Source organism: Clavelina lepadiformis, chromosome 1 (assembly GCF_947623445.1).
Source record: "Clavelina lepadiformis chromosome 1, kaClaLepa1.1, whole genome shotgun sequence".
In the NCBI taxonomy this organism is placed as follows: domain Eukaryota; kingdom Metazoa; phylum Chordata; class Ascidiacea; order Aplousobranchia; family Clavelinidae; genus Clavelina; species Clavelina lepadiformis.
The window spans coordinates 18,676,918-18,703,256 of NC_135240.1; the positions used below are offsets into that span (position 1 = coordinate 18,676,918).

General features: G+C 34.7%; 1 protein-coding gene across 2 annotated transcripts; it reads left to right on the forward strand.

Annotated features, from left to right (window-relative positions):
- Window positions 1-3,961: 3,961 nt before the first annotated feature.
- Window positions 3,962-23,110, forward strand: LOC143445414 (vitamin D3 receptor B-like). 2 transcript variants are annotated; one of them, XM_076944501.1, is made up of 12 exons: window positions 3,962-4,296; window positions 5,067-5,189; window positions 7,178-7,244; window positions 7,388-7,555; window positions 11,210-11,340; window positions 14,067-14,245; window positions 18,253-18,341; window positions 18,835-18,975; window positions 19,142-19,290; window positions 21,077-21,193; window positions 21,343-21,515; window positions 21,646-23,110. In XM_076944501.1, the coding sequence occupies exons 1-12, from the start codon at window positions 4,089-4,091 to the stop codon at window positions 21,715-21,717; spliced, it is 1,617 nt and encodes a 538-aa protein (XP_076800616.1). In that variant the 5' UTR covers window positions 3,962-4,088; the 3' UTR covers window positions 21,718-23,110. The 2 variants fall into 2 exon arrangements, with proteins under 2 accessions (XP_076800616.1, XP_076800626.1); XM_076944511.1 differs by lacking the exon at window positions 5,067-5,189.
- The last annotated feature ends 3,229 nt before the right edge of the window (window positions 23,111-26,339 follow it).

Consider the following 26,339-nt stretch of genomic DNA (forward strand, 5'->3'; position numbering starts at 1 on the left):
TTCTTCACTCTTTTACAATCCGATAGCATAGAACTCGGCACAACCAACCGACACCAAACGAGTTGTGCACAATTTCAGTTATGGAACCGGATATGCCATTGCAATAAATAGGTTTGTGTCATAGATATCTCATATATAACTACTGTAGTTATATATAATTTGATTATTATGTTAGTTATACATAACTACTGTACTGTATATAACTATATATGGTATCTATGGTTCAAATGCCACTAGCGGCGACATGCGCCCACGCAATTCACCTAGATCATAGAAATCTAACAACAAGTTGTGTTATTATTCTATGTCTAGGCTGCTACCTTGTTATTGTATTGCCTGTGACAATGCTGCACAGTACTATCATAGTATACTAAAAGATATGTTTCTTTTAGTGTGCTATACCAACTATGGCACCATGGATGGGCCTATACAAACCCAAACGCGAATAGATTTGCCAAATATCGTCTTTGTATAAGATTCGGGCGAACACGAATACTAACAATAGCGAACCCGAATAAAATATTATTTATAAATTTACAAGCAAGGCTTGACAACTATTGGATAAAATTTTATTGTTTAGTTCTAATACGAATAGATTCGGGATTTGTTTGTGTCTATCTGCATTGAATTCGGGTTCGCACGAGCCCGAATAATCTTCCTTGCTTCACATCCCTAGATGGTAGCATTGCTCTGTCTTGTAATAAGCTGTTTATAGTTATACTCGATAGGAGTATCGGCCATAGGCAACAGCTCTCTTGTACTCCTAAAGCAATCCCTAATTATTAACATATTAGGCTAATACTAGTAAGCTAAATAACCCAGCCTTTCGTATAGTCACAGCATAAACCTGTAAAGGTATTGCGTAAGCGGTAGGCCTTTTGTTAAGGATCATATGATCAATACATCAAAAATTACTAGCCCATACCGGTAGGTAGAAATCTTTGATGTGATTGTATAGACTAGGCTTATTAAATAAGGTATCTTACAGTAAGCTGGTCTCTGATGTGGTGTAGCCTAGGCTGGAGATGGATGGATGGTATAGGCCTAGAACTGTGGTTTGGCAGACTAAACTAGGCCTAGCCAAAACGTCAATGTGTTGTGGAAGTGTAGGCTAGAGAATACTGTATACAGTACTGTAGGCTATTGGTTTCACACTTTGTGCTATCCCACTGAGGCACTCTGAAAGACAAATATGATGCGATATACATATAGGCTAGCTGGGTCACTTTTACTTTTTCTCTCCAATATCAAGATTGATTGTTAAGTGGTTGTTACATCAGAATTTCGTTTCTGTTACCTCATAACTCCTTTCCATTGAAATCTTTTAATCGAAGTGCAAAAGTACAAGAGGATGAAAGTACCAAGCTGTACCGATATAGTGATCGTCCAATCTGTATCTCATAAAAGGATTCACCGAGATCTGGGGTATGCTGAAGCGCTAACTCAAGTGAGCAGTTGTGCGACGGCTAGCCAAGTGTGCACCTACTCAATATTTCCCCAGTGCATTTCTTAACTACCAATAACACAGTTTGTAAATTAGGTTAGGCTTGTAGATTCATCGATCTATCTAGGTTCTGGCTATCTGTGGGTCGGATAAAGTTTCATCGATTCTAATCAAATTTCAACCAATCGTTACTGCTAAATGGGTGAAGCCTGCATTGTTTATTTGTTTATTCGAGGATTTTAAACATTTAATTCACAGCACTTCTTGCTTGTGACCTTTTTTCTGCTATAGATGTTAATGTCTTTAGTCATTGGATCGACCAGCCACTTGATAATATCCAAAGAGTTGTGACTGATTTTACCTTGATACGAACTGCTCATGGTCGAATATATACACTAATAAGCTGTGGACACTTTGCGTTTGTAGTCCCTACTTCAACTAAAATGTAGTAGATAGCGTCTCGTTTTGGTAGTTACCGCAAATGCAAAGTTGCAGCAAAAGATTATATACTTTTTCAACAAAGCTCTGTGAATGTCGTTTAAATTAATGAGTGTCTATTTATTTTACAAGGTCTAGTATGCAGAAAGGTTACTTAAAATTTATCTCGGATGTGCAGCTGCCACAAAATACAGACCGAGTAATGGTCCAGATTGGAAAGTTTGTTATGTGCGCGGGGATAAAAATTAATTGCGCGAATAATGGCTATTGTGTTAGTAAATCTAATACAGAAGGGCAAACCAGCTAGCATTCTAAACTATGGTATTTTAAACAATAGTTTTATTAGGTTTTATACCAGTTGTAATAAAGTATATCTTTAATGTATATTGCAAGAGATGAAATATAAAATGTATTTTGCCAACATAACTTACCAAAGCAATCACTTCCATTTTTTCACTTCATCCAGCACTTACACATAATTATGTACTGTTTTACTTATCCTCACAAATAAAACACTTGCCAACCTTGGTCATATGCAAATAATTAAACAATGAAGTAGCAACTACTCATAGATAAAATGTTGGAAAACGTTTTGTAAACTCACTTTTTGATAATTCTTGGCTGGTATCACTCTCTTCACACAAATTAAGTTTTTAATTAAGTGACATAATGTGTACAAGCATGCCTAATAAATATTACATTACACTATACCAGCATGAACAATTAGTAGGTTTGTAATGATTTGATATTATGCCTAGCGTATCTAATTCTGGTATCACTCCCATCTTCAATCAATTAAGCTTTGCTGATTGTGAGAACCCTAAACAAGTGAACAACAAAGCTGCATGTTGTGACTGTTGCATTAGCTTATTGTCTTACATGGGTGACATAGGCAGCTGATTTAGGAGAAAATACATGCAATTTTGCTTTGGCAAAATGTGGGGCAACAACCAAATCTAATTGTTGGGCTTCATAACATTAATTAAAGTGTACTTTTCAAAGGATTGCTGATGTTTATGTATATACTGTATGAGAATAGCTGGAGGTTTGTTAAATCAATACAGAATGTTGTTCATCAATTAATTATTGATTTCAATATTTGTTTTTTGGAAATAATCTTCTGTTGGTTAGTTAATGCTAACAAAGTGATAAGAAAGTAACAGAACTCACAGTTGAGGCTGTTTCAGAATAAGCTGACTATGTCAGTGCCCTTGGTTTGATGGCAAATAACCATAACGTTTTGGCTAATAATGTTTGGTTGTATGGAGTTTGTGTTATCACTGACACTGTACATTAACTTCTTGTTAGTAATAGTAGGGTACCATACGATAATATAAAGTTTGGTAAAGTGTAATACTTCTTGGTGAATCTTCTACTTGAAGTATTTACTAACTACTGTGAGATTGTATTGAAAATATACCCCGACTTGATCAATTGAAATAATCACATCATAGTTACTGTATAACAACTTAATAGTTTTGTTTGCAGTATTGTGCTTTTTGTTTGTGTTTAATGCAGAAACTTTGAAACTTTCAAGTAATTTAAAACTTGGAAGATACAGGTTACAAGGTATTGATAAATTTCACAATTCAAACTGTGAATAATAATTTCCCAGCGCAAGTGTGGAAACTAATTGTAGCTTTTTTTTATATAGAAGTGTTGATTTTTAAACAAAAATACATCAGATGTATAGGTTGTAATTTATTATTTCGTTCACACACTGGCACCATGGTGTTATATTTAGATAGTATTGGATTGCAGATGATATGTTAAGTTGTAAACGTAGCAATTTCTATCACACCACCAATGTAATGTGGTTTTTAAAGCATCATGAAAGTCTGACATTGTTCTGGAGCTGATATGCCCGAGGCATATTAGTAGAAGTTTATAGGAAAACCTAAATCTTTGACCTAGATTTTGTAATGGCTATTGTAAATATTGGCCGAGCCAAAAATTTTTTTTTCCTTAACTGCAGGTAATAGGTTAATTCATTTAGATAATTAACTGCCGTTGTTGACAAAAGATTTAGTATTTAATATACAGTATAGCTTTTATATACACAGTCATCCATATCTTAAATAAAGCTTAGTTGTTATTTTTTAGGTATGTTAAGTTTTTGTACTTCTGCTATTGATGCTTGTTATGTCACATAAAGAATCGTCCATTATCATCAGCAAGCCTAATTTAGTTTCAGTGTAGATGGAAAATGATGATGACTGCTGGTTCTGTGATGAAGGTGGACTCGCTTTACAATCACATGTATCAGCGTTCAACACCCACTAATTCTGATAATCCACATTCTCAGGATTCTAAACCTGCATGTGAACCTGACATGTCTTTTAACTTCAAGTCTCAAAGAGGTCATAAAGACAACATAGTTTACACTGGTGATCAATCATCATCCAGCCCAGAAGGTAGGCTTATTAACTGGTCTCAGCTGTAATTTTGTATATATGCATCTGATTTTATAGTAATTTATTTATTAGATTATTAACTTATTTTATATCGTATTGCATATTTTAAATGTATGCAGTTAGAGCTTGCTGTGAAGTATTCTCATAATTAGGATACATGTATAATTGTATATTGCTGAATGAACCAACAAATGCTGCACAAGACTCCTTTATGGGAATGGTTTATAAACTATAATTAATTATATATAGGCCTAATTGGAGTTATTCTATGGTTGCAGCCTTCAAAAGTTGCTTAGATCTTAAAAGTATTCCTAATAATACAATTACATTAAAAAGGCGTTGCATTTTGTTTTCAATTTTATTGTTACACAGCTAAAGGTGGAATTATATAAAAGGTGGTAAAAATTATGGAGTCATAATGACTAAAAGGGGGTTTACCTGTGTCTCTTGGATCAAAAGTGGTACAATTGAACCAGATAAATAGGTTTTTGTTCAGCCCCAACCATAAACAGGCTGTGTTGATTGTTTTCATTTTATTTATCACTGATAATGTTTGGATTTTATGTGGCTAATTTGTTTTAATTGTCATTTCACACGGATGGAAATTAGTGTTTTTGGAGAAGGTTTTCCCGTTTTTGCTTGTTTTACAGTTACAATGAATAAATCTGTGTTTAAGGTGCTACCTGTTTACTGCTACTACAAACGCGGTTTTAAATAGGGTTCAAAGTAGCAAGAAGAGTTTAAAAACTAAACCTAAATGCAAACTTTAGACCAAGATTTCATGCCAAAGACGAACATATTGAAAAAAGATGAGTCTCTTTCAGCTTGTAGAGCGTTTCACCCAGCAGCTAGTGATGGATTTCGGTTGGGACCATTTACGCTATCATCTATGGGTAGTTATTAGTTAAATATGGTTTACTTCATTTGTAATTGATATCATATCATAGAAAATCACAAAACTCACACCTTTTTGTGTCAAAGTTTAGTTTTAAAGGGTATTGGCTGTTTATCAGGACTACAAATTCCATTACTGGTTTATATCTAAAAGTTACTACAAATGAAATTCGTTAGTTGCACATGATTAATCACATATGATATACAGTGAGACCTCATTAATTCGAACCCCAAACAACCGGAATCTCTGTTATCTGACACAAAACTGCCAGGAACAAATTTCTTCCTCTGCATTTTACCCTTTTAATCCGGAAACCCCGCTGTCCGACTCTGACACAAAAGTTTTGGAACAAATATGCTAAATCAATAGCAATAAACTCTGATAAACCGGACTATTAAGAGTGAAGAGAAAATGATTCACGATTGTCCTAGATACAGTAGTTTGTTGACGAACACAATAGCCGATTATCTACGCATAATAATGTTGCAGTTTCACTCTTTAAACTAATACGCATACTTTGAATTGGAGTAAGGTGCATACTGCTTTTTGAACACGGTGCTACATTTGCAAGATTGATTGATTTTTCGCTTTCTGATAATCCGGATACCCTGCTAAACCGACTTTTTATAACGGAACATAGTGGTCCGGATTAACGAGGACTGACTGTATATGTTTTTATTGCATACAAAACTAATTCACTGCCAAATCCTACCCTGGCCCACCATCAAGTAAAAACATCGTTCGTTGCACACTGTCTAAATGAGTAAATTGGATTATTGCAGTAGATTTTTGGTCTCAGTTGCTACTTTTGTTCCCTTAATTGCATATTGTTTTGAGCAAAACGTTAAAATAAAAGACGTTTGTAGGTTATGTGCTTTTCAAGGTTGGGTCTTAACCACTTTCCAATTCGTTTCTGGACTCCTTACTGCTGAAAAACAGACAAAATAATTAGAAGGTGTATTGACTTGTCCATAAAATGTTATTGTGCTAATTAACTCATCTGTCATATCACGTCCTGTTATGCTTGTCTTTATTACTTTGCTTCAAATGACATGAAAATTTGACACAATTGCAATTTGCAAATCTTTACGCTGCACAGTATTGGTGCTCAAGTCTGATAGATTTTTTCGTGTACATATCACCCAGGGGTGTAAGTCTTCTGTTACCATGATGCGTTGCATTATGTGGCTTTTTTTCTGAATTTTTTAGCTAAGTGACGTAACACTGCTTAGTAAGCAACACAATCAGCTGAGATGCTTTGTGCAGGAACAATTGTATTTATATAAGTACTGTTGTGAAAGTTGTACAGAATGGGGGCAGATTTCATCCACGTATATACAGAATATGGGTCCTTACAAGAAACAAAGGTCCTATGTAAAATGTGTAAAGTATGCAACAGTGAAAAGAGAACAGCAAACCTGTAATTGCCATTACTCAAATTACAATTATTTATAAATTGCAATAGTCTGTTTACAGCATAAAGAAACTGTCTACCTCTACACATGAAAATTTGTACACTTTTTTAAAATCATGCCTTTTGGTTTTTAATAGCCTTTTTTGGCAGTGATTTGAGAATATGTATTTAATTGTAAATTCCAACGGCAATGTTGCTAATCACAGCAACTGTTTTGGATACTAAACATTTTAGTAGTGAAGTGATCATTTCACTTCCACAATCATGTGATGACATGAAATACATTTTACTACCATTCACTAATATTGGCAGATTAGTTTGTTTTGACAATTTGGCTATTGCCTTGGGGATTTTCAAAAATTTAAACTGTGCTTCATTAACTATGTTCTTTTATAGCTTTATGAAACATTCTGAATATGTCTAAATGTTTTTTTTTTCAATAATAAGCTGCACTAATTATTATATTTAGATTTGTCGTTTTCTTGATTACAGCTGATGTTTTTATGTATCAGTACGTTGAACTTTTGCATTTGCAAAATATTATTGTAAAATAGCATAAACATTTGTCACAGAACTTCAAGATTTAGCTAGCAGATCCCTTGTTAAGGCCACAACCTCCATTGGAAGAAATCATCAAAGGTACAAGATAATATTTGTTACGGAAAACTGCTGTTCATTTCTTTAAATTACTTTGCTGTTGCCTATGTTAAATGGAAAGTGATCATTTGTGCAACATACTGTATAACTGTACATTACTACCCAGTGTCTATGTATTTCCTCAGCACCTGTGACAACAAGGTATTTCCAAGTATCGATCCGCCAGACCCAGATTCAGTCTTTTTTGATGATGATAGTGACGATTCATGGAAAGTTTGTGGTGTTTGTAATGATAAAGCAACTGGTTATCATTTCAATGCCTTAACATGTGAAGGGTGTAAAGGATTTTTCAGGTGCAATATATGTTATTGTTACAGTATGGTTTTATTTTATTTTGCACATCACTCAAAATACTACATCAGTAAGAAAACAAACAATGGCTCATGAGCAGGCATACCTAAAATTTCTATGGTGAAAAATTGTTGATATCAAATAGTTTTTGTTGCATTATATGTAGACAAACGCTAGTTAAGCTAGCTTTTTAAACTAATTAAGTATCACTGAAAATTACTTATTAGTTATTACCAATCTCCTAGACCAAGGTGTAGAGCATAAATTTATAGCCAGTATTTTATACATTGTTGAAGGACACTTGCTATCTGGGATCAATGAGATAGGAGTTTTTACCCTAAGGCACCTCAACTATATCACTGAACTAACCAATGTCATACTAAAGGTCTTCCAATATGCTTATTATAATAGTGTCGCATCCCACACAGACAGCAGAGTATGGACTTCATGGCGATACTTGCTGTCTGTGGCTAGGCTTCCTCCATGTCTGGCCTGCATACCAACTTAAGAGACAAATTCTTCCCCACCCACGAGCATCTTACAACAAAAGAAAGAAATGGAGAAAGAAACCAATACCCTTGTGTACTACTGCTAAGCAATCCTGGTGCCAATTTATTTGCATGCTTCTGAAACCTGGACAACATACTATGATCACTTTTTCTCACTGGAACAGTTTCTTCAATGCTGCATAAGAAGTATCTTTCGTATCGTAAGCTGGAGGAATTACAGTACTGACTACCGACATCAGTTTTCTTGGGAAGGCAAAACAGCAATGGCTTAATTTCCTCCAAAGACAGTTGCAATGGGCTAGATGCAAAATCTCAAATAGCTCCTGCAAAACAGCATTTTCTTGCTGCGCTTGATAATGTTTTTTCTGATCATTCAGATGCTTCTAAAAACACGCCTCACAGTTTTTGGCTGTAGTTGGACTTTTATGGCTATTGAAGTTTAAAACGACTGAGTTAATTGTTTTACTTTTGAAGTATCACCAGAACAAATTTGACAACTTAGTGAGTCAGCGTTAGTATGTTTACTTCCTGCATGGTGGACTAATTTAAAGTTTAAGTTGAGCAAGAAATCAAATGAGTGGATGCATTGTCCATACTTCATAAATCTCTTCTGGTTTCAATGAGATGCATGTTCTCTACCCCATTCTCAGTAGGAATTCTTCAGTTAATAACATCAGAATAACTTTAACACAAGAACGATCTGTATTCACTCCTTCCTAATTTCAGTCAGTTTTGGTGAGCTAATTGCTATCATAAGAAATATTTTTTGCAATCCACTAGTTGCAAAAAAACATAACCGACACTTGTTTTACATGTGTCTGTGTACTGTTTCTACAATAAACGGTTTGTATAGGTCAGGGTATCGGAGAACGGAAATTTTTTAGCAGCTGATATGTTTTTCAAATTTTATGGTTCAGAAATAATTTGTTAATTTCAATCTGCTAAGTTGTGAAAGGGCTGTTCAATCTGACATTATTGTATAAGAAACTTTCCATAACTGCATGATAAGCCTAAAATTGACAAATGTCTTCTGGTGTTTTTGCCATAGGCCTGGTAGAAATATATTCTACTGTTTATGGGTTGCATGGAACTCCTTCGTGTGATATAATGCACTGGCCAAGAAATATGAAATGATACCTTTAATGAATTATGGGTACTCATACATTTGGAAGCTCTGAGTTTTAGGCCAGCTTGCCGAAGTCTTGTGAAATTTATCTAAACCTTCCCTGTGATCGATAAATATACGACTCTACAAGATAATATCATCCAAACTAGAAATCGTGCCAATACACTAACACCATTCAGTACCTATCTCATCAAGTGTTGGAAGGCTGACGGTGCATCACAGAGACCAAATTGCATGGCATTAAACTCATAGCTCTTTGTGGCAGGTGAGAGCAGATTTCCGTCTGTCAAAGAACTTTGTTGTGATTTGCTAGTAACATTTAAAATGAGATCCGAGGTCTGAGTTCAAAAACAACTACACCAGACAATTGTTTCAGTTTCGATTAAATGATTAACCAGTTCTGCCTATCCAATATGACTTGCAAGGATGCAGTAAAATATATCACAAACGTATATATACAGAGAACCACCTTTGGACATTTTACTTCTGACAGCTTCATTTTGTTCAAACAAAACTCACCGTACAGTGCAGTTAACTCAACGTTAGCACTTAGTGGACTTGTCTCTTGTAATAGGTAAAATTGAGCAAACAGTTGAATATTCAGTGTTGCCTTCACCTGTGATTGGAACAATCCTTGCAATGGAAGATCTTGCTAGGACTTACAACCTCAACATTTGATGGCTTTAACTGGACTAATTTGGCATGAGTGGAAGAAATATATTCGGTACCTGCAACAATCCACTTTTCTTGAATATGGTTAATGCAATTTATCAAAACATCTACCTCAGTCATGCCTGTTTGATCACCAAATGTTTCAGGTATTAATAACTTGGCATAGGCAAGAATGCAAGCAAAAATTGATAACCTGATTTTTAGCTAAGCCCTGTAATTTTGGTAAAAAAATGGTGCCACCTCCGCTTCTAAATATACATTTTTTGTATTCAATAGTACACTGGTTATGTTGTGAACAATTCTTATCGATTCCCAAAATACAGTGTTCAGCAATAGAATATACATAAGCATACATAAGTATACATAGGCATCGCAAAATTTTATACAACCTGCTAATTAAATTTTGACATCAATTCGCCCAACATAATGATAGGTTTATCATCAGTACGCACAAAATAAATACCAGTTTGATATTTTACTGATGGTGTTTGGTAATGTTTAGTAATAACTGTTACATTAGCAAATTAGCCACCGTGGCATTCAGAGAAAATACCAAACTTTCATCAATGTTTATGTTGGCATGTTTATGCCAATCTCAGTCCAGAGTTTAAGTCGGGTTTTAGTTTAAAATGTTTTTCACTCTTTCACCTTTTTGACAACATTGAGACCATAAAGTCCGCATTTGAAGCACTGTAGTCATTCTCTCTTTTCTTGAGGTTCATGTTCATGAATTTATTCCACTGCTGGGCACTTTTATCATGAAGTTTTTCAAAAATATTTTCCAATTTAAATACATCATTTTCATGTTCATCCGTCAGAGTGACCGATTGCAATGTCATTTTGCACAGTTGATGAAACGTTTGGTTGTGTGTTTTTTGAATTATTTTGAAAGGTCTAACAGGCTTGCCGACATTGTCTCAGCCCTCGAATAAGCAAATTTTACAATACACCATGACGTATTTGATGCTGGTCTTCATTAGGCTAAAACCAGTTTTTCCAACTGGCATAGAGCTTGCAGCAAGCTCCCTACTGATTTGTCAATATCTTGCACTGGAAAAGCTATTGCATGGGCAAACTTTTATGAACTAATTTGAAGCTAATTCTTTTGACTGTTGAATCAATGACTGTTAATCATAGTTAAGTATCACTGGTCGTAGAGAATGTCATGTCCGTTGGCAAGCTTTGTAGAAATACTTATTGCTTGGTATTGGGAGTATTTCATAGAGTATAATATATGTACTAATATTACCCTCAAGGCTATGAATGAGATGGTATTTGGCTTCATTTCTTACTTTTACTGGCTTAAGACTCGTATTTCTGCACATAATTAAATATAGATTTTTTTCCAGGCGAAGCATTAAAAATGATAAAAGTTTTTCCTGTCAATACAACAATAAGTGCAACATCACTAAAAGCAACAGAAGACAATGCCAGGCGTGTCGACTTCGAAAATGCATTCAAATAGGAATGAAACGTGAATGTTAGTATTTTTATATATGAAATTTCAATACTTGTAAGTTGTTACATATACGGTAATACCTTAGAACTCAAATACCCCTATTTAAACATTTCTTTTAAAAAAAAGTTGCTTCGGACACTTTACTATTTTCAGAACTGCTTAATAAATAGAAGCCATGGTCTTGGGAGAAAAAAGTTTAAATATGATTTTTAATATTTTCTACCTTTTGGTTTTTTACAATTTTAACTATATGGACATATAATACTGTATTGCTGTTATTGTTATATACCGCATTCACTTTACGTTGTCTATTTGAAAATATAATATGGTCATTTTGGGAATTGATATAGATAATTGCGGTTATGTGGTAGCAGATTTAAGGCTTTGCATCAGTTTCTTTGAAAAATGTTTCTGGACAGTAAGAAGTAGCCAACGTGTTTCCATTTTTATAGCTATTTTTATAGTTACCCAGTTATGAAGTGATCTGATATCAGCCGCTGGATTAAAAAAGGTTGATACCGATATCCGAAATATTGCCGCTGATTGTATATCGACTGTGCCCGATTATTATATCAGTCTATCCCTACTGATTGCTTAGTCTTATTGTAGGCATGTGGTTTTTTACTGGAATTTTTCAACGAGTACAAAGCTTGAAATAAATACAACCGATAGCAGTGAATACCCTTTGGATACCCTTGGGCACCCTGGCTTTGCAAAATGGGTACCCTTCAAAAAGTTGGATACCCAATTCTGGCAAACTAAGCTTAATCTGCCAACAGCCACAATCAATGATGCAGTTTTTTAGGTTTAAAATTTCATAAACACTCTGTACTTTTTCTCTCCACTGGTCTGGTCACAATTGTCAGAGTCATTTCCTGCAACTACATCTCTTAATACAATCTCTTCAAGCTGTGCCAGTAGCATAGTCCAGCAGAGATCACACCTTAAACAATGGCATTGTCCAGACATCAGTCACATGAGCAACCTTATTTTGCAGTGAAAACCAACCATTAAAAAGATGCCCAGTGGGCATCCATTCAGCTCGATGTTGGATACCCAATTCAAAATTTGGTTGCCATGACACCAAAACACTAAAATTCCACTAAAATCAACACTGAGGTAGTGTATTAAGTGAAGTTGCATTTTTTCGAATTCTAATGGTTTATTAACCATCGCTTGTTGCAATTTCCCTGCCATTTTTATGTGTGTAGTTCATCAATTTCATCTTTTTCCTTTTTTTAATAGCGTTTTTTTTTTGGAAGAAAACACACATGAGCATTTCACATGGTAGGACATTTTGTTAGTTTTCTTCAAGATCCGAAAAAGATTTGAAAATAAAAACATTTGCATTACCAACTTTTTGATTTAGGGTCTATTTGAATTCTGGAGTTGATTTTGATAACCATTAAGCATAGTCATATACGGGTAGTAAGAAGCGGAAGCAGTCTGAATCTGACCAATGGTTGTTTTTATGGTTCTGGGATGAATGAAATGTCCACTGCAAATTGCAAGTCTGCCAGTTATTGTGATGCTCAAACATGTTTACAACATAATAAAATTACTTCTGGAGACCTACAATAATGCTTGCAATATAGAAAGATTTGCATTGTAGTGAATGTATAACCCAGTTGTAATCTGAGTAATTAATAAATTATTCAATGAGCATGTGAGAAGAATTCATCTTCATGTAAGAATTCACCATTGTTGTGGCATAAAGGTGTCTAACCTGAATGGTGTCGTACCATCTACCATGTCGTTTCTCAGCATATTTGAGTAATTTCTCCCTTCGAGCCAACAGTATTGTCTATATCGATTACTTATCATACTCCACACAATTTTATTACACTTGATTAAATTCAATGCAATTTATAAGTGAAAAAAATCGCTCTTTGTAAAGCAGTTTTGAATTGTGTAATATTTGAGCACATTCATGTAGCGACTGGCTTTCCACATTTCTTGGGTGTTATTACAGAGTGGCAGGTGGGCCAAATCGCTGCTTTGTTCTACATGAAAATGGTTTGTTTTAGTCAATTTTCTCCGGCCAAAGTGTTCTCGACAGCTATTTGCTGCATATGAAGTTAAAGTATAGTTGTCATTACTGGGCACGCATGCCGCTGATTGATACTTTGACACTTAGCTTATCTAGATACATCCTAAACAAGAGGTCCTTTCAATGAAAGCAAGTTTTACTTATGACTAGACATCAATGAGCTTGTCTGTGATAAAACCATCCTTTACCTTTTCATTCAAGTGAATTTTTATTTAGGCCAAGGTGCTTTCTATTTTGGAAAAAAGAATCTTTACTATCATTTTCCATTACTATAATATTTTACACTGTCATTTTCTATACCAAAATTTTGGTGTTTTCAATATTGCTTTAGAGTTTTTAAACTTTTCTGTTGAGAGAAACAGCTGTAATATACTGATATGAATAATTATACGATTATCTATTGTTATCATGTAAGAAAAAGAGAGCGATGTCAAGCGAAAACTGAATTAATGGTTCTGAACAAAAACACCAAGGCTTGAGTAGTACCATTGCTGAGTTTAAGTTGAGCAAAGAACTTTTCTTAATTTGAGGATAAAGATTATGATACCGTACCAATCTAAAATGCTAAAATTGTAGTTATTCAGTATACAAAAATATTTCAAGCATTACATTTAACTAATGTATTTTGACATTTGTGTCTGCTGTAACGCAGGTCAGTTTTCTCCCAATTGGGGTATAATCAGGGTATTGTTTTCAGGTATCATGTCTAGTGACCAAATTGAATCCAAAAAAAATCTTGTCTTAACAAATCGTATGAAAAGGACAGCACAAGCATGGGTGCCAAGGGAACTAAGTCAAGAAGAAAAAGATCTTTTGGATACAATTTGCACTGCTTTCTTGCAAAGCAACAGTCCTCCAGACAAGAGCATCTTAAGGGTGAGAAATGACGATGACAAAAAATTCTTTGGAACTAGTGTACCCTGTTGTTTGTTTGCTGTTAGCTTTTTTATATTCTGTTTTTATTCCATCTCTTGTACTTGTAGATGTATTTAAAGATATGAACGCATTATTTTAAGGTTTTATTTTGCTAGATACTAGTGTTTTATGAAAAAGTAGTTTGCCCATCCACTTCTTTTGAAGTTTTATCTGTTTTCCAATTGATTCAAAATGCTCAAATTTAAAAATAAGAGGTATGAATGCACATATGTTTGAGAATCCTAGCCTTTGAAATATTCCCAATTAATGAAATCTTCTATGAACTCTCACAATACACATGCAGGCTTATTTTTCATATAATTGACTTGCTCACATGTTGTTTGACAGTTGGTATTACGCAGTGTAATAAATGCTATTGCAATTAGCTACACACATCAACAATGCATGCTTAGTATACAATAGAACTTTCCAACCTGGGGGTTGCGACCCTTTGCGGGGACACATGAAGAATTTCAGGGGTCGCGAAGAGTACCTCAATTTCACACAAAAGTAGGACCGTACTACGAAGCGACCTAAAATTAGATGATACTTTCCTTTACTGGCATTGTTTCTAACAATTACTAAAGTTCACTTATAATCCATACTCTACACACTACAGCAGTCAACACATGTGTTTCTAAATGGAAGGATTACCAAAGTTTATTAGCAGTTTATTTCATCACAATATTGTTGTTTTGTCACATTAGCTCTGCTTCCAATGTGAATGCGCGCGCTAGCTAAAGGCTACTGCTGGTAGAAGCACGGTCCACGCTGCTAGTGAGCGCAAGAATTGTTCAGTTACTGCCAGTGATCTGATTCAAAGCAGTATACTTTGACCAGTTTTAACAAATCGTATGCAAGGTAGCTAGTGTGAGTACGGACACAACAAAAATTTTAATTTAAAAGATTTTAATTAAACAAACTGAATGGATAAGTGGTTGAGATATTGTTATTGCAGAGAATGTTGAAGCTGTCGACAATGTAGAATAGGCAAAACTAACGCCAACTTGCAGCCTTACAAAGCATTCCAAGACTGAGAAAAGCCCAAGTATATCTACGAAAAATAGGAAATATAATGAAAGTGTTGCTCAGTATGGATTTACTTTCGTATCGGAAAACGGTGAACACCGCCCACTCTGTTTCATCTGCAATGAAATATTGGCAAATGAGAGTCTTAAACCTGGCAAGTTGAAAAGACATCTTAAGACCAAACACGATTCTTACTGCAATAAACTCGTTGAGTTTTTTCAACGCTTATTGAGAACAACAGAAAAACGACAACAATCATTTGAAGGTGAGTTTCCCAGTCAAGATGAGTACACAAGAGAATAGTTTGAGGGATCTTGGCTGATTGCTAAAGCTAAGAAACCGTACAACATTGGTGAAGAACTTTGTTTACCATTCACAATTAAAATGAATGCAATTGTTCACGGAAAAGCAGTAGCCGATGAAATGCGAAAAATTCCTTTATCAAACAATACCATGTCCAGGCGAATTTCTGAAATTAGCCATGATCAACGTTAGCAACTTATTCTAAGAATTAAAGTAATTTCTAAATTTGCTATCCAGCTTGATGAATCCACTGACGTTACCAATATGGCATATCTTTTGGCTTTTGTGAGATTTAATCACAATGACGACATGAACGAGGATTTACTGTTTTGTCAACCAATGTGTGGACGTACCACGGGAATGGATATTTTTCAGAAAGTTGTTAATTTTTTCATGGAGGTGGGGCTGCACTGGAAGAACTGTGTTGGAGTAGATAATTTATTTAATATGTCCTGTATGACGGGACACACAGCCGGTTTTCATGATAGAGTGATCTGCTAGTGATGCACCTGTTACTTTTACACATTGTATAATCCATCGAGAGGCCATAGCGGCTAAAAAAACTTCTCCTGATCTAAATGCAGTTATACAAGATGCTGTGAAAGTTATCAACTTCATAAAGAGCCGCTCACTTAATACCTGCCTATTTGCAAATTTATGTGATGAAACGGAATCGGACTTTAATAAACTTTTACTTCATCGTGAAGTAAGGTGGCTATCCAAAGGGAAAGCTTTAAAAAGGCTGTTAATGTTGAAAAACGAAGTTATGATTTTTCTATCCCAACAAAATTCAGAGTTGGTCCACCATTTTCAGAATTATAGTTGATTGTTGAAATTATGCTATTTATCAGATATGTTTGAAAAGCTCAACCAACTGAATTTGTCCGTCCAAGGAGAGAACACCAATATTTTCACATTGAAATCCAAAATTGAAGCATTCATAAAGAAATTAAACATCTGGAAACAAAATGCTGAAAATGATTCATTTAAAATGTTCCCATCCACAGAAGACTTTTTGGCTTCAAATAATGTGGAATCGGATATTATTAAGGCAATTGTAATTGCCGATTTGTCAAGTTTGGTGAACAACTTTCGGATCTATTTTCTTCCAGAATTAGACATTGCCAAATTAGATTGGGTCCGGAACCCATTTCTAGTACAGCAACAAAGCATCGAGCACTTCTCTCATATGTAAGGAAGAACTTGCTGAACTTTTTTTCTGTTTTAAATTTGCGACTTGAATTTCAAAGAAAAAACTTTGTACTTTTTGGCTTAGTGTTAGAGTAGAATATCCAACATTGTCTGATGTAGCTGTAACTGTACTCCTGCCATTTGTTTTAACGTATTTATGTGAGTATGCTTTTTCAACGTTGACTGCAATCAAAACAAGGTACCGTTCAAGCCTTAAAAACATTGAAACTGCATTGAGACCTGCACTGACAAACATTGAGCCACGTTTTGACTTGCTGTGCAAAAAAGAAACACAGTCACATCCGTCTCATTGAATAGGCTAATGCTGTACAGCTAATCTTAATAAATGTGATTATTCGTTTGTTTTTGTTCTGAAGTGATTTTTTTTAGATTTTATTAAGTACCAGACCAGTATCGAGTTTTAACAAAATTGAAGATAAATACTAAAGCATATAAATACTTTTAGCTATTTATCACTATGAAATGTGGAGAGTCACGAAAAATTGTATCAAATTTTATGGGGTCGCTAGCAAAAAAGTTTGGGAAGCCCTAGTATACATGATCAAACAGGAAGTTAAGGTAGTTACGGATACCTAAGTTTATGGTAAATAATTTTTCTTTAGTTTATTTTTCCTTTTACACTAATGAGGATTAGTTGAAAGCTTAGCATTAGTTTAGTGTTGTGATTGTGACTACTTCGTGCATAAATGTTCACCATTGTGCACTAGTCTACCATTGTGGCACTATCCGAGTAATCAAAATAATATATATATATATATGTCACTGCCATTGTACCAACGCTTCTAGGCCAGGCATGTGTGATCTAATAAGTTTTAGCTAAAACAGAAGTATTAAACGCTTTTCATTGCAATTTATGAAGTAGAAAAAAACATATTACTGGTCTGTTATTTCAGGTGCACTTATCAATACTACTAAAGTTATATCAATCAAGTAAACTTGGAAAAGATCATGTGAAGTTTTTCTTAGGTCAAAATTTATTCAGTCCAGTTGAACTCATTCCAGTCATGATGTTACTCTTTGTATCAACAATGCGATTGTTTTTATGCAGCACTGCTGATTAATAGCCCTGTTTTGCTTTTCTACTTGTTGAAACAAATGACATTATCTTCATAAACAATTGTTACAATTTCGATTTCATGGTTCATTAATCACTGTTCATGAGAGTGGTATAACCATCCCATGGCCAACATTACTTCATTATCCTAACCATCCAAAAACCAGAGGTGATACCGTCATTACTTGTGGAAAAAATTACTGAATCACCGTACCAAATTACTTCTACCAAGCAATATTAGTCGGTCGCGGTACTTGATACTTTCGAAGTGATTATTTCAAGATTCTGATTCGATTCGGAATTCAACAAAGGTCCACTTTGTATTTACATAATGCTGGCACTTCGTATCTTAACATTACACTTGTTTTAGGGTGGTGAGATTGTGGAAAAAGATGCTAGCAGTGGAAATTCTCCATCTTTGTCTCCAAATTCCAGCAACAGCTCAAATTTTCTTGATTTGTGAGTTTTTAATTGAATATAGAAAACTTTTATTACACGCTTTTCTTAAACTGCTAATTAAGCAATATTGTATTGACCAAATTAACATTTTTAATTGTTTCAATTTGAAAAAACTTAGGATAACTGTGACAACGAAAAATCATTGTTTTAAATGAAAAACAGGCTATTGCTACAATAAATAATACTGGATTAAAACGAAATGTTAACATAAACTTAATTTACAATAGTACGACTGTACACGATAATAAAGACGAGTTGACCAAATTTCAGTCGGTTGGTAGACTGGTTTATGAGAGATGTAATTCAAGTTGTTATAAGCATGCTTTTTGAAACGATTGATTTTGTTTAAAAAATAGAGTAACATTGAAAGAATTTGATTGATTGATTCAAATAACATTGAAACAGATCTGCAGTTCTTATTATTGTTCCATTTTAATAACTATTAGTTCATTGGTTAATTAAATTTGTTTTTTCGTAACATTTTTCTTCATAGAATTAAGACACTTTCATCTGATATGGTTGCCCGTACACCAAGCAATATGACTAATGCTGCCCATGTTCTGCATTTCACTGATATCATGGAATACAGCATTAGAGAAGTGATAAAGTTCTGCAAAAAAATACCCACGTTTTTGTAAGTTTAACATTTTTTGTATTTGTTTTTCGTTTTATTTGGTTGAAATGGCAGTGCACAGGTTTCGAAAACAACAACGAACAAGAAAGTGTTGTGCCAGTTTTTGTACATTTGACATAAACTGTGATCAGAAATATGTAGTTGTGTAAATACGATTTGTTTTTAGAGGCTTGGATTTGAATGATCAAATTGCTCTTCTTAAAGCGGGTTGCACCGAAATTTTATTTCTAAAAGCAAATTATACATATGATTCTGAAAGAAAAGCATTGACCCTAGGACCAGACTTCTATTACACAAGGGAGTCATTTTTACAGGGTTGGCAAGTTTTTTGTAGTTATATAATATAAGCGGCTATGTTAACATTAGGTTTTTTATGTGTTATAAACAGACCTCTGACGAAAATCTTTGTTACAATACTGCATGTACAGTATGTGCAATTGTGCATCCATTGCAAGCTATCTGATAATATTCACCTGATCTTGCTACAAGCTGCGTGTTCAAAAAACTTATGTGTTTTGATATCAGTACAGAGACAGTTTTGATGCCATATAATATCTTTCCCTAATTCCTTGTTAAGGAAAAGTTATGCTACAGTGGTAGAATCATTGTTTTCGGTGTGAGGTAAGTCCTTGCAGGACTTAAACTTGGCGATGATTCCTCACCACTCAAGTCTCTGGTTAAACTTGTCTATGTGCAATTTCCTATGGATGTATTCTTTAATTTGGCTGGCCAGAAGTTGACGTAATAGCGCAACAGACAATGCAATGACAGTTGAAAAGTGAACTGAAGTCATTTTCAACATATTTTCTAAAGAAAAGATAAAAATATGTTGATTTTGGAAATGGAAGCAAAATTTTTTTGTCTTTTTTATTAACAGGTTATTTGCAAAACTGTTCGAGAAGTGGATGTGACGTCACCAGGGTTGCTGGTGTTTAAGCAGGCTTCAAGCGCATATCAGATCAATGGAAAGTTGCTGTTGCACCGATTCGTTTCGGCGAATTTAGTGATTGTGTTAGACAGCTTTTTTTACATTTTTTCACTGATGGATAATTGACTAATTATACGGGGCGTTTTTAATCAAAAAGTGTTAACTGTATGTGCATTGTGTAGCCTAACTTTAGGTAGTTTAAGCCTAATCCACAGTAACTATATATAGCTTTGTTAGGCCTATTTGCCCTTCAGCTTTTAAAAAATGTTCATAAATGTAAACTTTTTAGCCCTACCAAAACAAAGTAACGCACAGATTTAAAATCCCTGCACAATTTGTAAACTTTCCAACCTGGAGCATGACATCTATTTTTAAAAAACTGACAATTCAAAACAATTTCTCACTCAACTGTTGGGTCTACTAGTGCAGAACAACCTGACATCACAAATTGAGTAGAAGACGTCTAGCATACGATCTAACTATTACAACACACGGTTCTGCACTTGACCATAAGTTTGAGCCTACAGTTCTAGCTAGTGGCTAGCCTCTGTTCATTCATGATCTTGCTACTGACAATCAAGTCAACCTTATTTGTAGTCACTCAGTCAACTGAGTGTTAGTAACTTAACTTGCAACAACTTGGCAATGTTTTTTTTATATTTGGTAAGACCTAAAAGTTTATTTCTAAACATTATTGAAAAGCTGAAAGTCAGCTAGGCCTAATCAAACTGTATATAGTTATACTGTACCTAGAGCTAAGGCCACACAATGAACATACAGATAACACTGTTTGATTAAAATCGCCTCGTATAATTATTCAATCATCCATCACAGAAAAAAATTTAAAATAATTGTCCAACAAGACCGCTAAATTTGCTGAAACGAGTCTTCCAACAGCAACTTTCCATTGATTTCATATGCGCTTGAAGCGTGCTCCATCACCAACAACCCTGGTGACATTTCGTCAGATTCGCTCCCTGCACAGTTTTTTGAAAACGGTTTTGCAAATAACTCGTTAACGAAAAAAGATAGAGAAGTTTCGTTTATATTTTTGGAATAAGCATATTTTTATCCTTTTTAGAAAATAGGTTGAAAATGATCTAAGTTACCCTATAATACCTTTGATTGTCGCATAGTTGAATCAATTATTAATTTGCTCGACTGTGTTACCAGGTGGAATGTCTGATGACTATACGGACACATACCTTAAATTTCATGAAGATCTCAGTGCTCTTCGTTTGGATGACATAGAAATGTCCACTCTTTCTGCTATTGCTCTTTTTTCAGCTGGTAGTATTTGAGATCGTTATAATTCCTTTTGCCCTGTGTGCTATCATTTAAGTTATATTTTTGAGTTGCTATACCCACTCACTTGATATTGTAAAACTTGGTCTGTGAATTGATTTTTTAATATTTCGTTATTTCTTTTCATTGAATAGATCGCACTGATATTGTTGATCAGAATCGAGTAGAAGCTCAGCAAGAAATTATTGCTTGCGCACTTCAATCTTACTCTGACTCAACAAGAAATAGGTTTGCCAGTATAATGGCATTTCTTCCACGATTAAGAACTTTGAACGCGTTATGTACTCATGCCTTCTCAACTGTTGAAGTAAGTTGAAGATACTTTTACTTAGGCAAAGTTATACTTTTTCCTGGACGAAGAATGTTGTGTTAGACCTAGCAATGAGTAGGAAACTGATTTTGCTTGACCTGAGTTAATGTGTTATATTTTTATGTAGAAAACGTTTGGAGACAATATACATCCTTTGGTAAAAGAAGTTCGACCTGACGACGATGATCCCAACAGTTGAAACATTTTAAGAATACTTTTCTCTACATCTTTGGTGGTTTATTGGAGCGATGCAGCATTGCAAGAACTACACAGCAGTGAATTCGCGTTTGTAATGTTTTTGGGCAGTATTTTGTAAAATGGGTTATGTGATAGGACCAAAATCTTGATTGGTTTACTGTTGTAAAGATATCTTGTGGGTAGAACCATTTCTCTGATTCATAAACTGACCTGGTTTTATTAACTTTGTTTTTATTAAATTGAAAGTGTTTTTATATTTCAACTAAGTTTCAATGACAAGAACGGCCATCGTATCGTCTCGGTTTGAAAATATCTCTTCATTTTTTTTTATTTCGTGTACATTTTTTTCGATGTATTATGTTGACTGGAATTGTTGGAATCTTAGGTTTTCTGTCGCTTTTGCAAGCATCTGTTATGCGCACTTTTCTACCTCGCCGGTTTAATTTTCTGTCTAACAAGAATCCCAGTAGAACTGGTAGTGTTTGAATGGTTTTGTGGCGTAGGTCGAGAGTTTGTGAAGTATTACCAATGCAAGGAAAGGTTGGTTGTGCATTGTAGCTCCGGCTTTTGTACACGTTGTACAAAAGCCCTTCCAGTAAATACATATTTACATGTGAAATTGTATATATATACTAATTTCGAAAAAACGCTGCATGCATAGTGCTATTTTTCTAGCATACGTTACTCTTTGCGTGCTGTTTATTTTTCTGTTGCTCTTCGCAGCACAATATATCTTTACACTAAATAAACCATCTTACATGTAGAATATCCGTACCATTTATTATTTACTGCGCATATATTAATTATTCATACTTCTGCGCAATTACGTCTTCTATCATTAAAAGGGTTCTTCTAAAGAAGCTGTTACTTACTTACTTGAAAAATAAGCATATTCTGTGGATATCTTACTTGTTTGATGTTTTAATTCTCTGGGCCGTTATTTTCACCGGAGCAAGTTTAATAACTGTCTGCGTTGTTGTTCTGTTGCTCGTGTAACCATCCGTTAGTTATCACAAAGTGCAATTGGTTTAGAATTCGAGACCTAGCAAATGAACGTAAGTAATAACATAAGATACTGTTCCTTAAATCACCTTTCTACTGTAAGTTTGTATGTAATAAGGTATTATTTTTTCTCCTTCCTAGCATGTCGTAGTATAAAGTGACCATTTGATCAAAGATCATGTGCGTGGTTACGAATATGCGGATGTGTTATGTTTTTAAAAAATGTTTATCGTTTTTTCGAAGTAAAATAAGATATCGATACCTTCGAAAATTGTTGCTCCTCCAATTTTCGTAATTGGCCTATATGGCGGGCAGTTTTTATCAGCATAGATATAATTTTTTGTTTAAAATTGCATGGATGTTGTTTGTATATAAAGAGTGAAGTGTGTTTGCATCCTTGTAAGAAAATTTTGGGATGTTCCTTTTAGATGTAGATTTAGCCTTCCAGGAAGAGTTTTCGTGCAGGCCACGCAATGCTGTTTTGCATGATCCCTTAGAATTGGCAACTAGCTTATGTAAAATTTACATAATGTTCTTACCCACTTGAAAATCGACATAATCAGCTTTATAAGATAGCTAGCATTTCTGACTAAATCAGTTTAACAGGGTTAACACTGGGGTTGGGGTGCTCTTTATCGATTGTTGTCAATCATTAGCAGTTTGTTGGTAATCGAATTTTATTTGGAAACATTCTGGATTCATATTTAGTAATCGGTTGATTATTCGATTTTAGGGTAGCAAATTTGTAAATAATTTACGTTTATTTGCAACCAGGCGTTGGTCCTTTGACGTTGTTGTAGCAATGCATGCAGAACTTTGCGAGGTCACCATTGCAGCGATCTCTGGTTGGGAGATCATTTGTCTGCGTCAATAAACTCCGCTTAACCTGACTGCCACAATGGCTACGTGTATTTTTCTGTAGACATACAGTGGGTTAAAATCTCAAACGAAAATGTTTATTCAAAGTAGTGCAAAATAAGACATTCTGTCAGCGGAAGCATTGATATAGCACACCCAATACCAATCAATTATATGTGAGGAATGCGCCGAGAAGTTCAAAAAGTTAAAGGGGTAGTGCCATACGACATGACTGTGTGGCGCTAAACGCCAAAAAACCATCTTCAGTGATCGAAGTTTAATTTCTTGCGCTAACTGAATTAACACACTAAATTGTAGTGTAGCAGTAGGCTTGTAACATAAAAAATTACCGGAATAGATTTATTCACAGTTGGTGTGAATAAAAGTCGAGAAAAAATAAAGTTTAACTGACACAGCGACGAAAAATGATATGTACGAGCTATTTAGCGAGTCCTGTTCACTAATTCCTAATTATCTACTAGATCGGATTAATCGAAAATCTTGTAAAAAATATGTAACCTTATTTCAAAATAATTAACTTTTAGCAATTTTTAATCAATATTATATTTCCAAAACTTAGTCAACTTTCCAGAATAGGCTATTGCAATTTGTTTAATGAAAGTAGTAATCAAGACATCTTCTCACTTATGTCATTGCAACACTGTGTTAAATTATCACTGGTTTACACAATTTTTCTGGAATGGAGTTTGACAGCTAAACTTTTCTAAATTTGGGTCACTAGTTTCAAATCTGATCTTATTTTGTACGTATCACATCCAGATTTAGAAATAAAGCTTATCCTTTGTTACCATAAACAATACCACAAACTCGAAGCGCTCAATAATAACATAAACTTGATAAAAAAAGAGCTATAAAACATTAGCACTTGACCAACAATACTTATCAAAACATTTCAATTCACATATTTGAAAATTTTCATTTGGGTGATTTTCTTCTGAATACCGTATGAGCAGAGTTGGGAAGTACCGCGGTACTGTTGTACCGAATTACTGTACCGCATTACTTTTTCAGTACCGATACAGGTACCGTCGGTACTTTTTTCTAAAAGTACCGAATTACCAGATTACTTTTTTCAAGAAATATAAAGTCGATCCCGGTACTCAGTACTTTTAAAATGATTACTTCAAATAATTTTGAGAAGTATGTTTTCGAAACTTCATTTTAATTAAAACTTTGTGCCAAGTTTAGCACTTTTTGTTCTTTTTAATTTAAAAGTGTCTAATAAAGTTGCGAAGAGTGAGTTCACATACTTTTTGACCTGAAGTAACTGTAGTGGGGTCATAATATAGGCAAAAATTGCACTTGCAAGAGGATCCGCTGTACAAAAAGTACCGGTACTTAGTACGGGTAAAGTACCGAACAATGTTTTTGAAATAGTATCGAATACCGGTGTAATGCCAAATAGTGACTCCCTGCCAAATATTGAACCCCTCTGTGACGTAATAAACTCAGTGTGTGATAAAGGATTTTGCTCAGCAGAATACGTGTTCCTATTCAGTTGCTGAATAGTATGATACCGAAACGTTTGCGAATGCATGTATACTGGCAAACAAAACACCGTGTGTAGGTCACAGGTGTTGGCCTACTTCTGTCGGTAAGTTCTGTAGGCAACTCGATTGCGCAATGAATGAATGAATTTGTTACGTCACAAATTTAGTATTTGCAGTCAATATTTGGTAATGAGTCACTATTCTGCACGACACCGGATCTATCGGTACATTTTTTGCCGAGTACGGGTAGCGTTACCTACGGTACTTAAGCACCGACTGCCCACCTTTGGGTACGAGGAACATCTCTCATGACATTCCAAAAGTAATCGGAAATATCTGACGATGATACCATACCTTCATGTTAAAGTTCTGGCAAATTTGTAAGTTACCTGGTACTGTTATTTGATCTCTGTGAAGAACCAGTCGTATAGCAGAATCAAGACAGGGATATTTCAAATGGTGCTTGCACTTCTTATTTAGCCCCTTAATGTTAACAGGACAGAAATAATAACCTGTAGCGGCCTGGGTGGTATTTTTAATAACATTAAATCATATCTTGTAAAAGTGTTTTCTGGTTATTGATTGAAGTTTATGAAATTATTTTTTGATAAACACTTCAACTGTCGATTGATATTTGGAAACTTGCTCTGAATAACTTCGTGTGAACACTCCTTTTGTTACGTTCCCAGGTTGTTTTCCAGCATCTATGCTAATAAGAAGTCTTTATAAGAAATGCTCGCTTCTTAAACTTAACACTGATCATTATATTGTGACGATTACGTCACGAATCACGAGTTGTTTTCCAAGATGTTTGAAATTTAATTTAGAATCCCGTAATTCAGTTGTTGACCAAATTTGCGTTTTCCTTAATGACGTCAGATAATTTCCTCGCTTGAACTGGTGTGTCACATATAAATACTGATGTAATGTTTTCAATCTTTCCTTTTCGTGTGATCGATTTTACTGGTTACTACAGCGCTATGTAACATTCAGCAAGATTTGCCCGAAGGTGAAAACCTTTGTGTTATAATAAATAAAATGGGAACTTTATAAGTTAGTAATTTGTATAGACAGAATCAAGCAACTAACAGCATAGTCACGCAAATTTGAGAAATGAGAACTCATCCATCGAAGCAGAAGCAAAACAAGTCACCAACCATCAATCGTCCTCGCTCATATTCAAACAATTACCGCCAGCATACGCGGACATTATGAAAGATATGTTCCTTGTGTAATACTTCACACAAGTAGT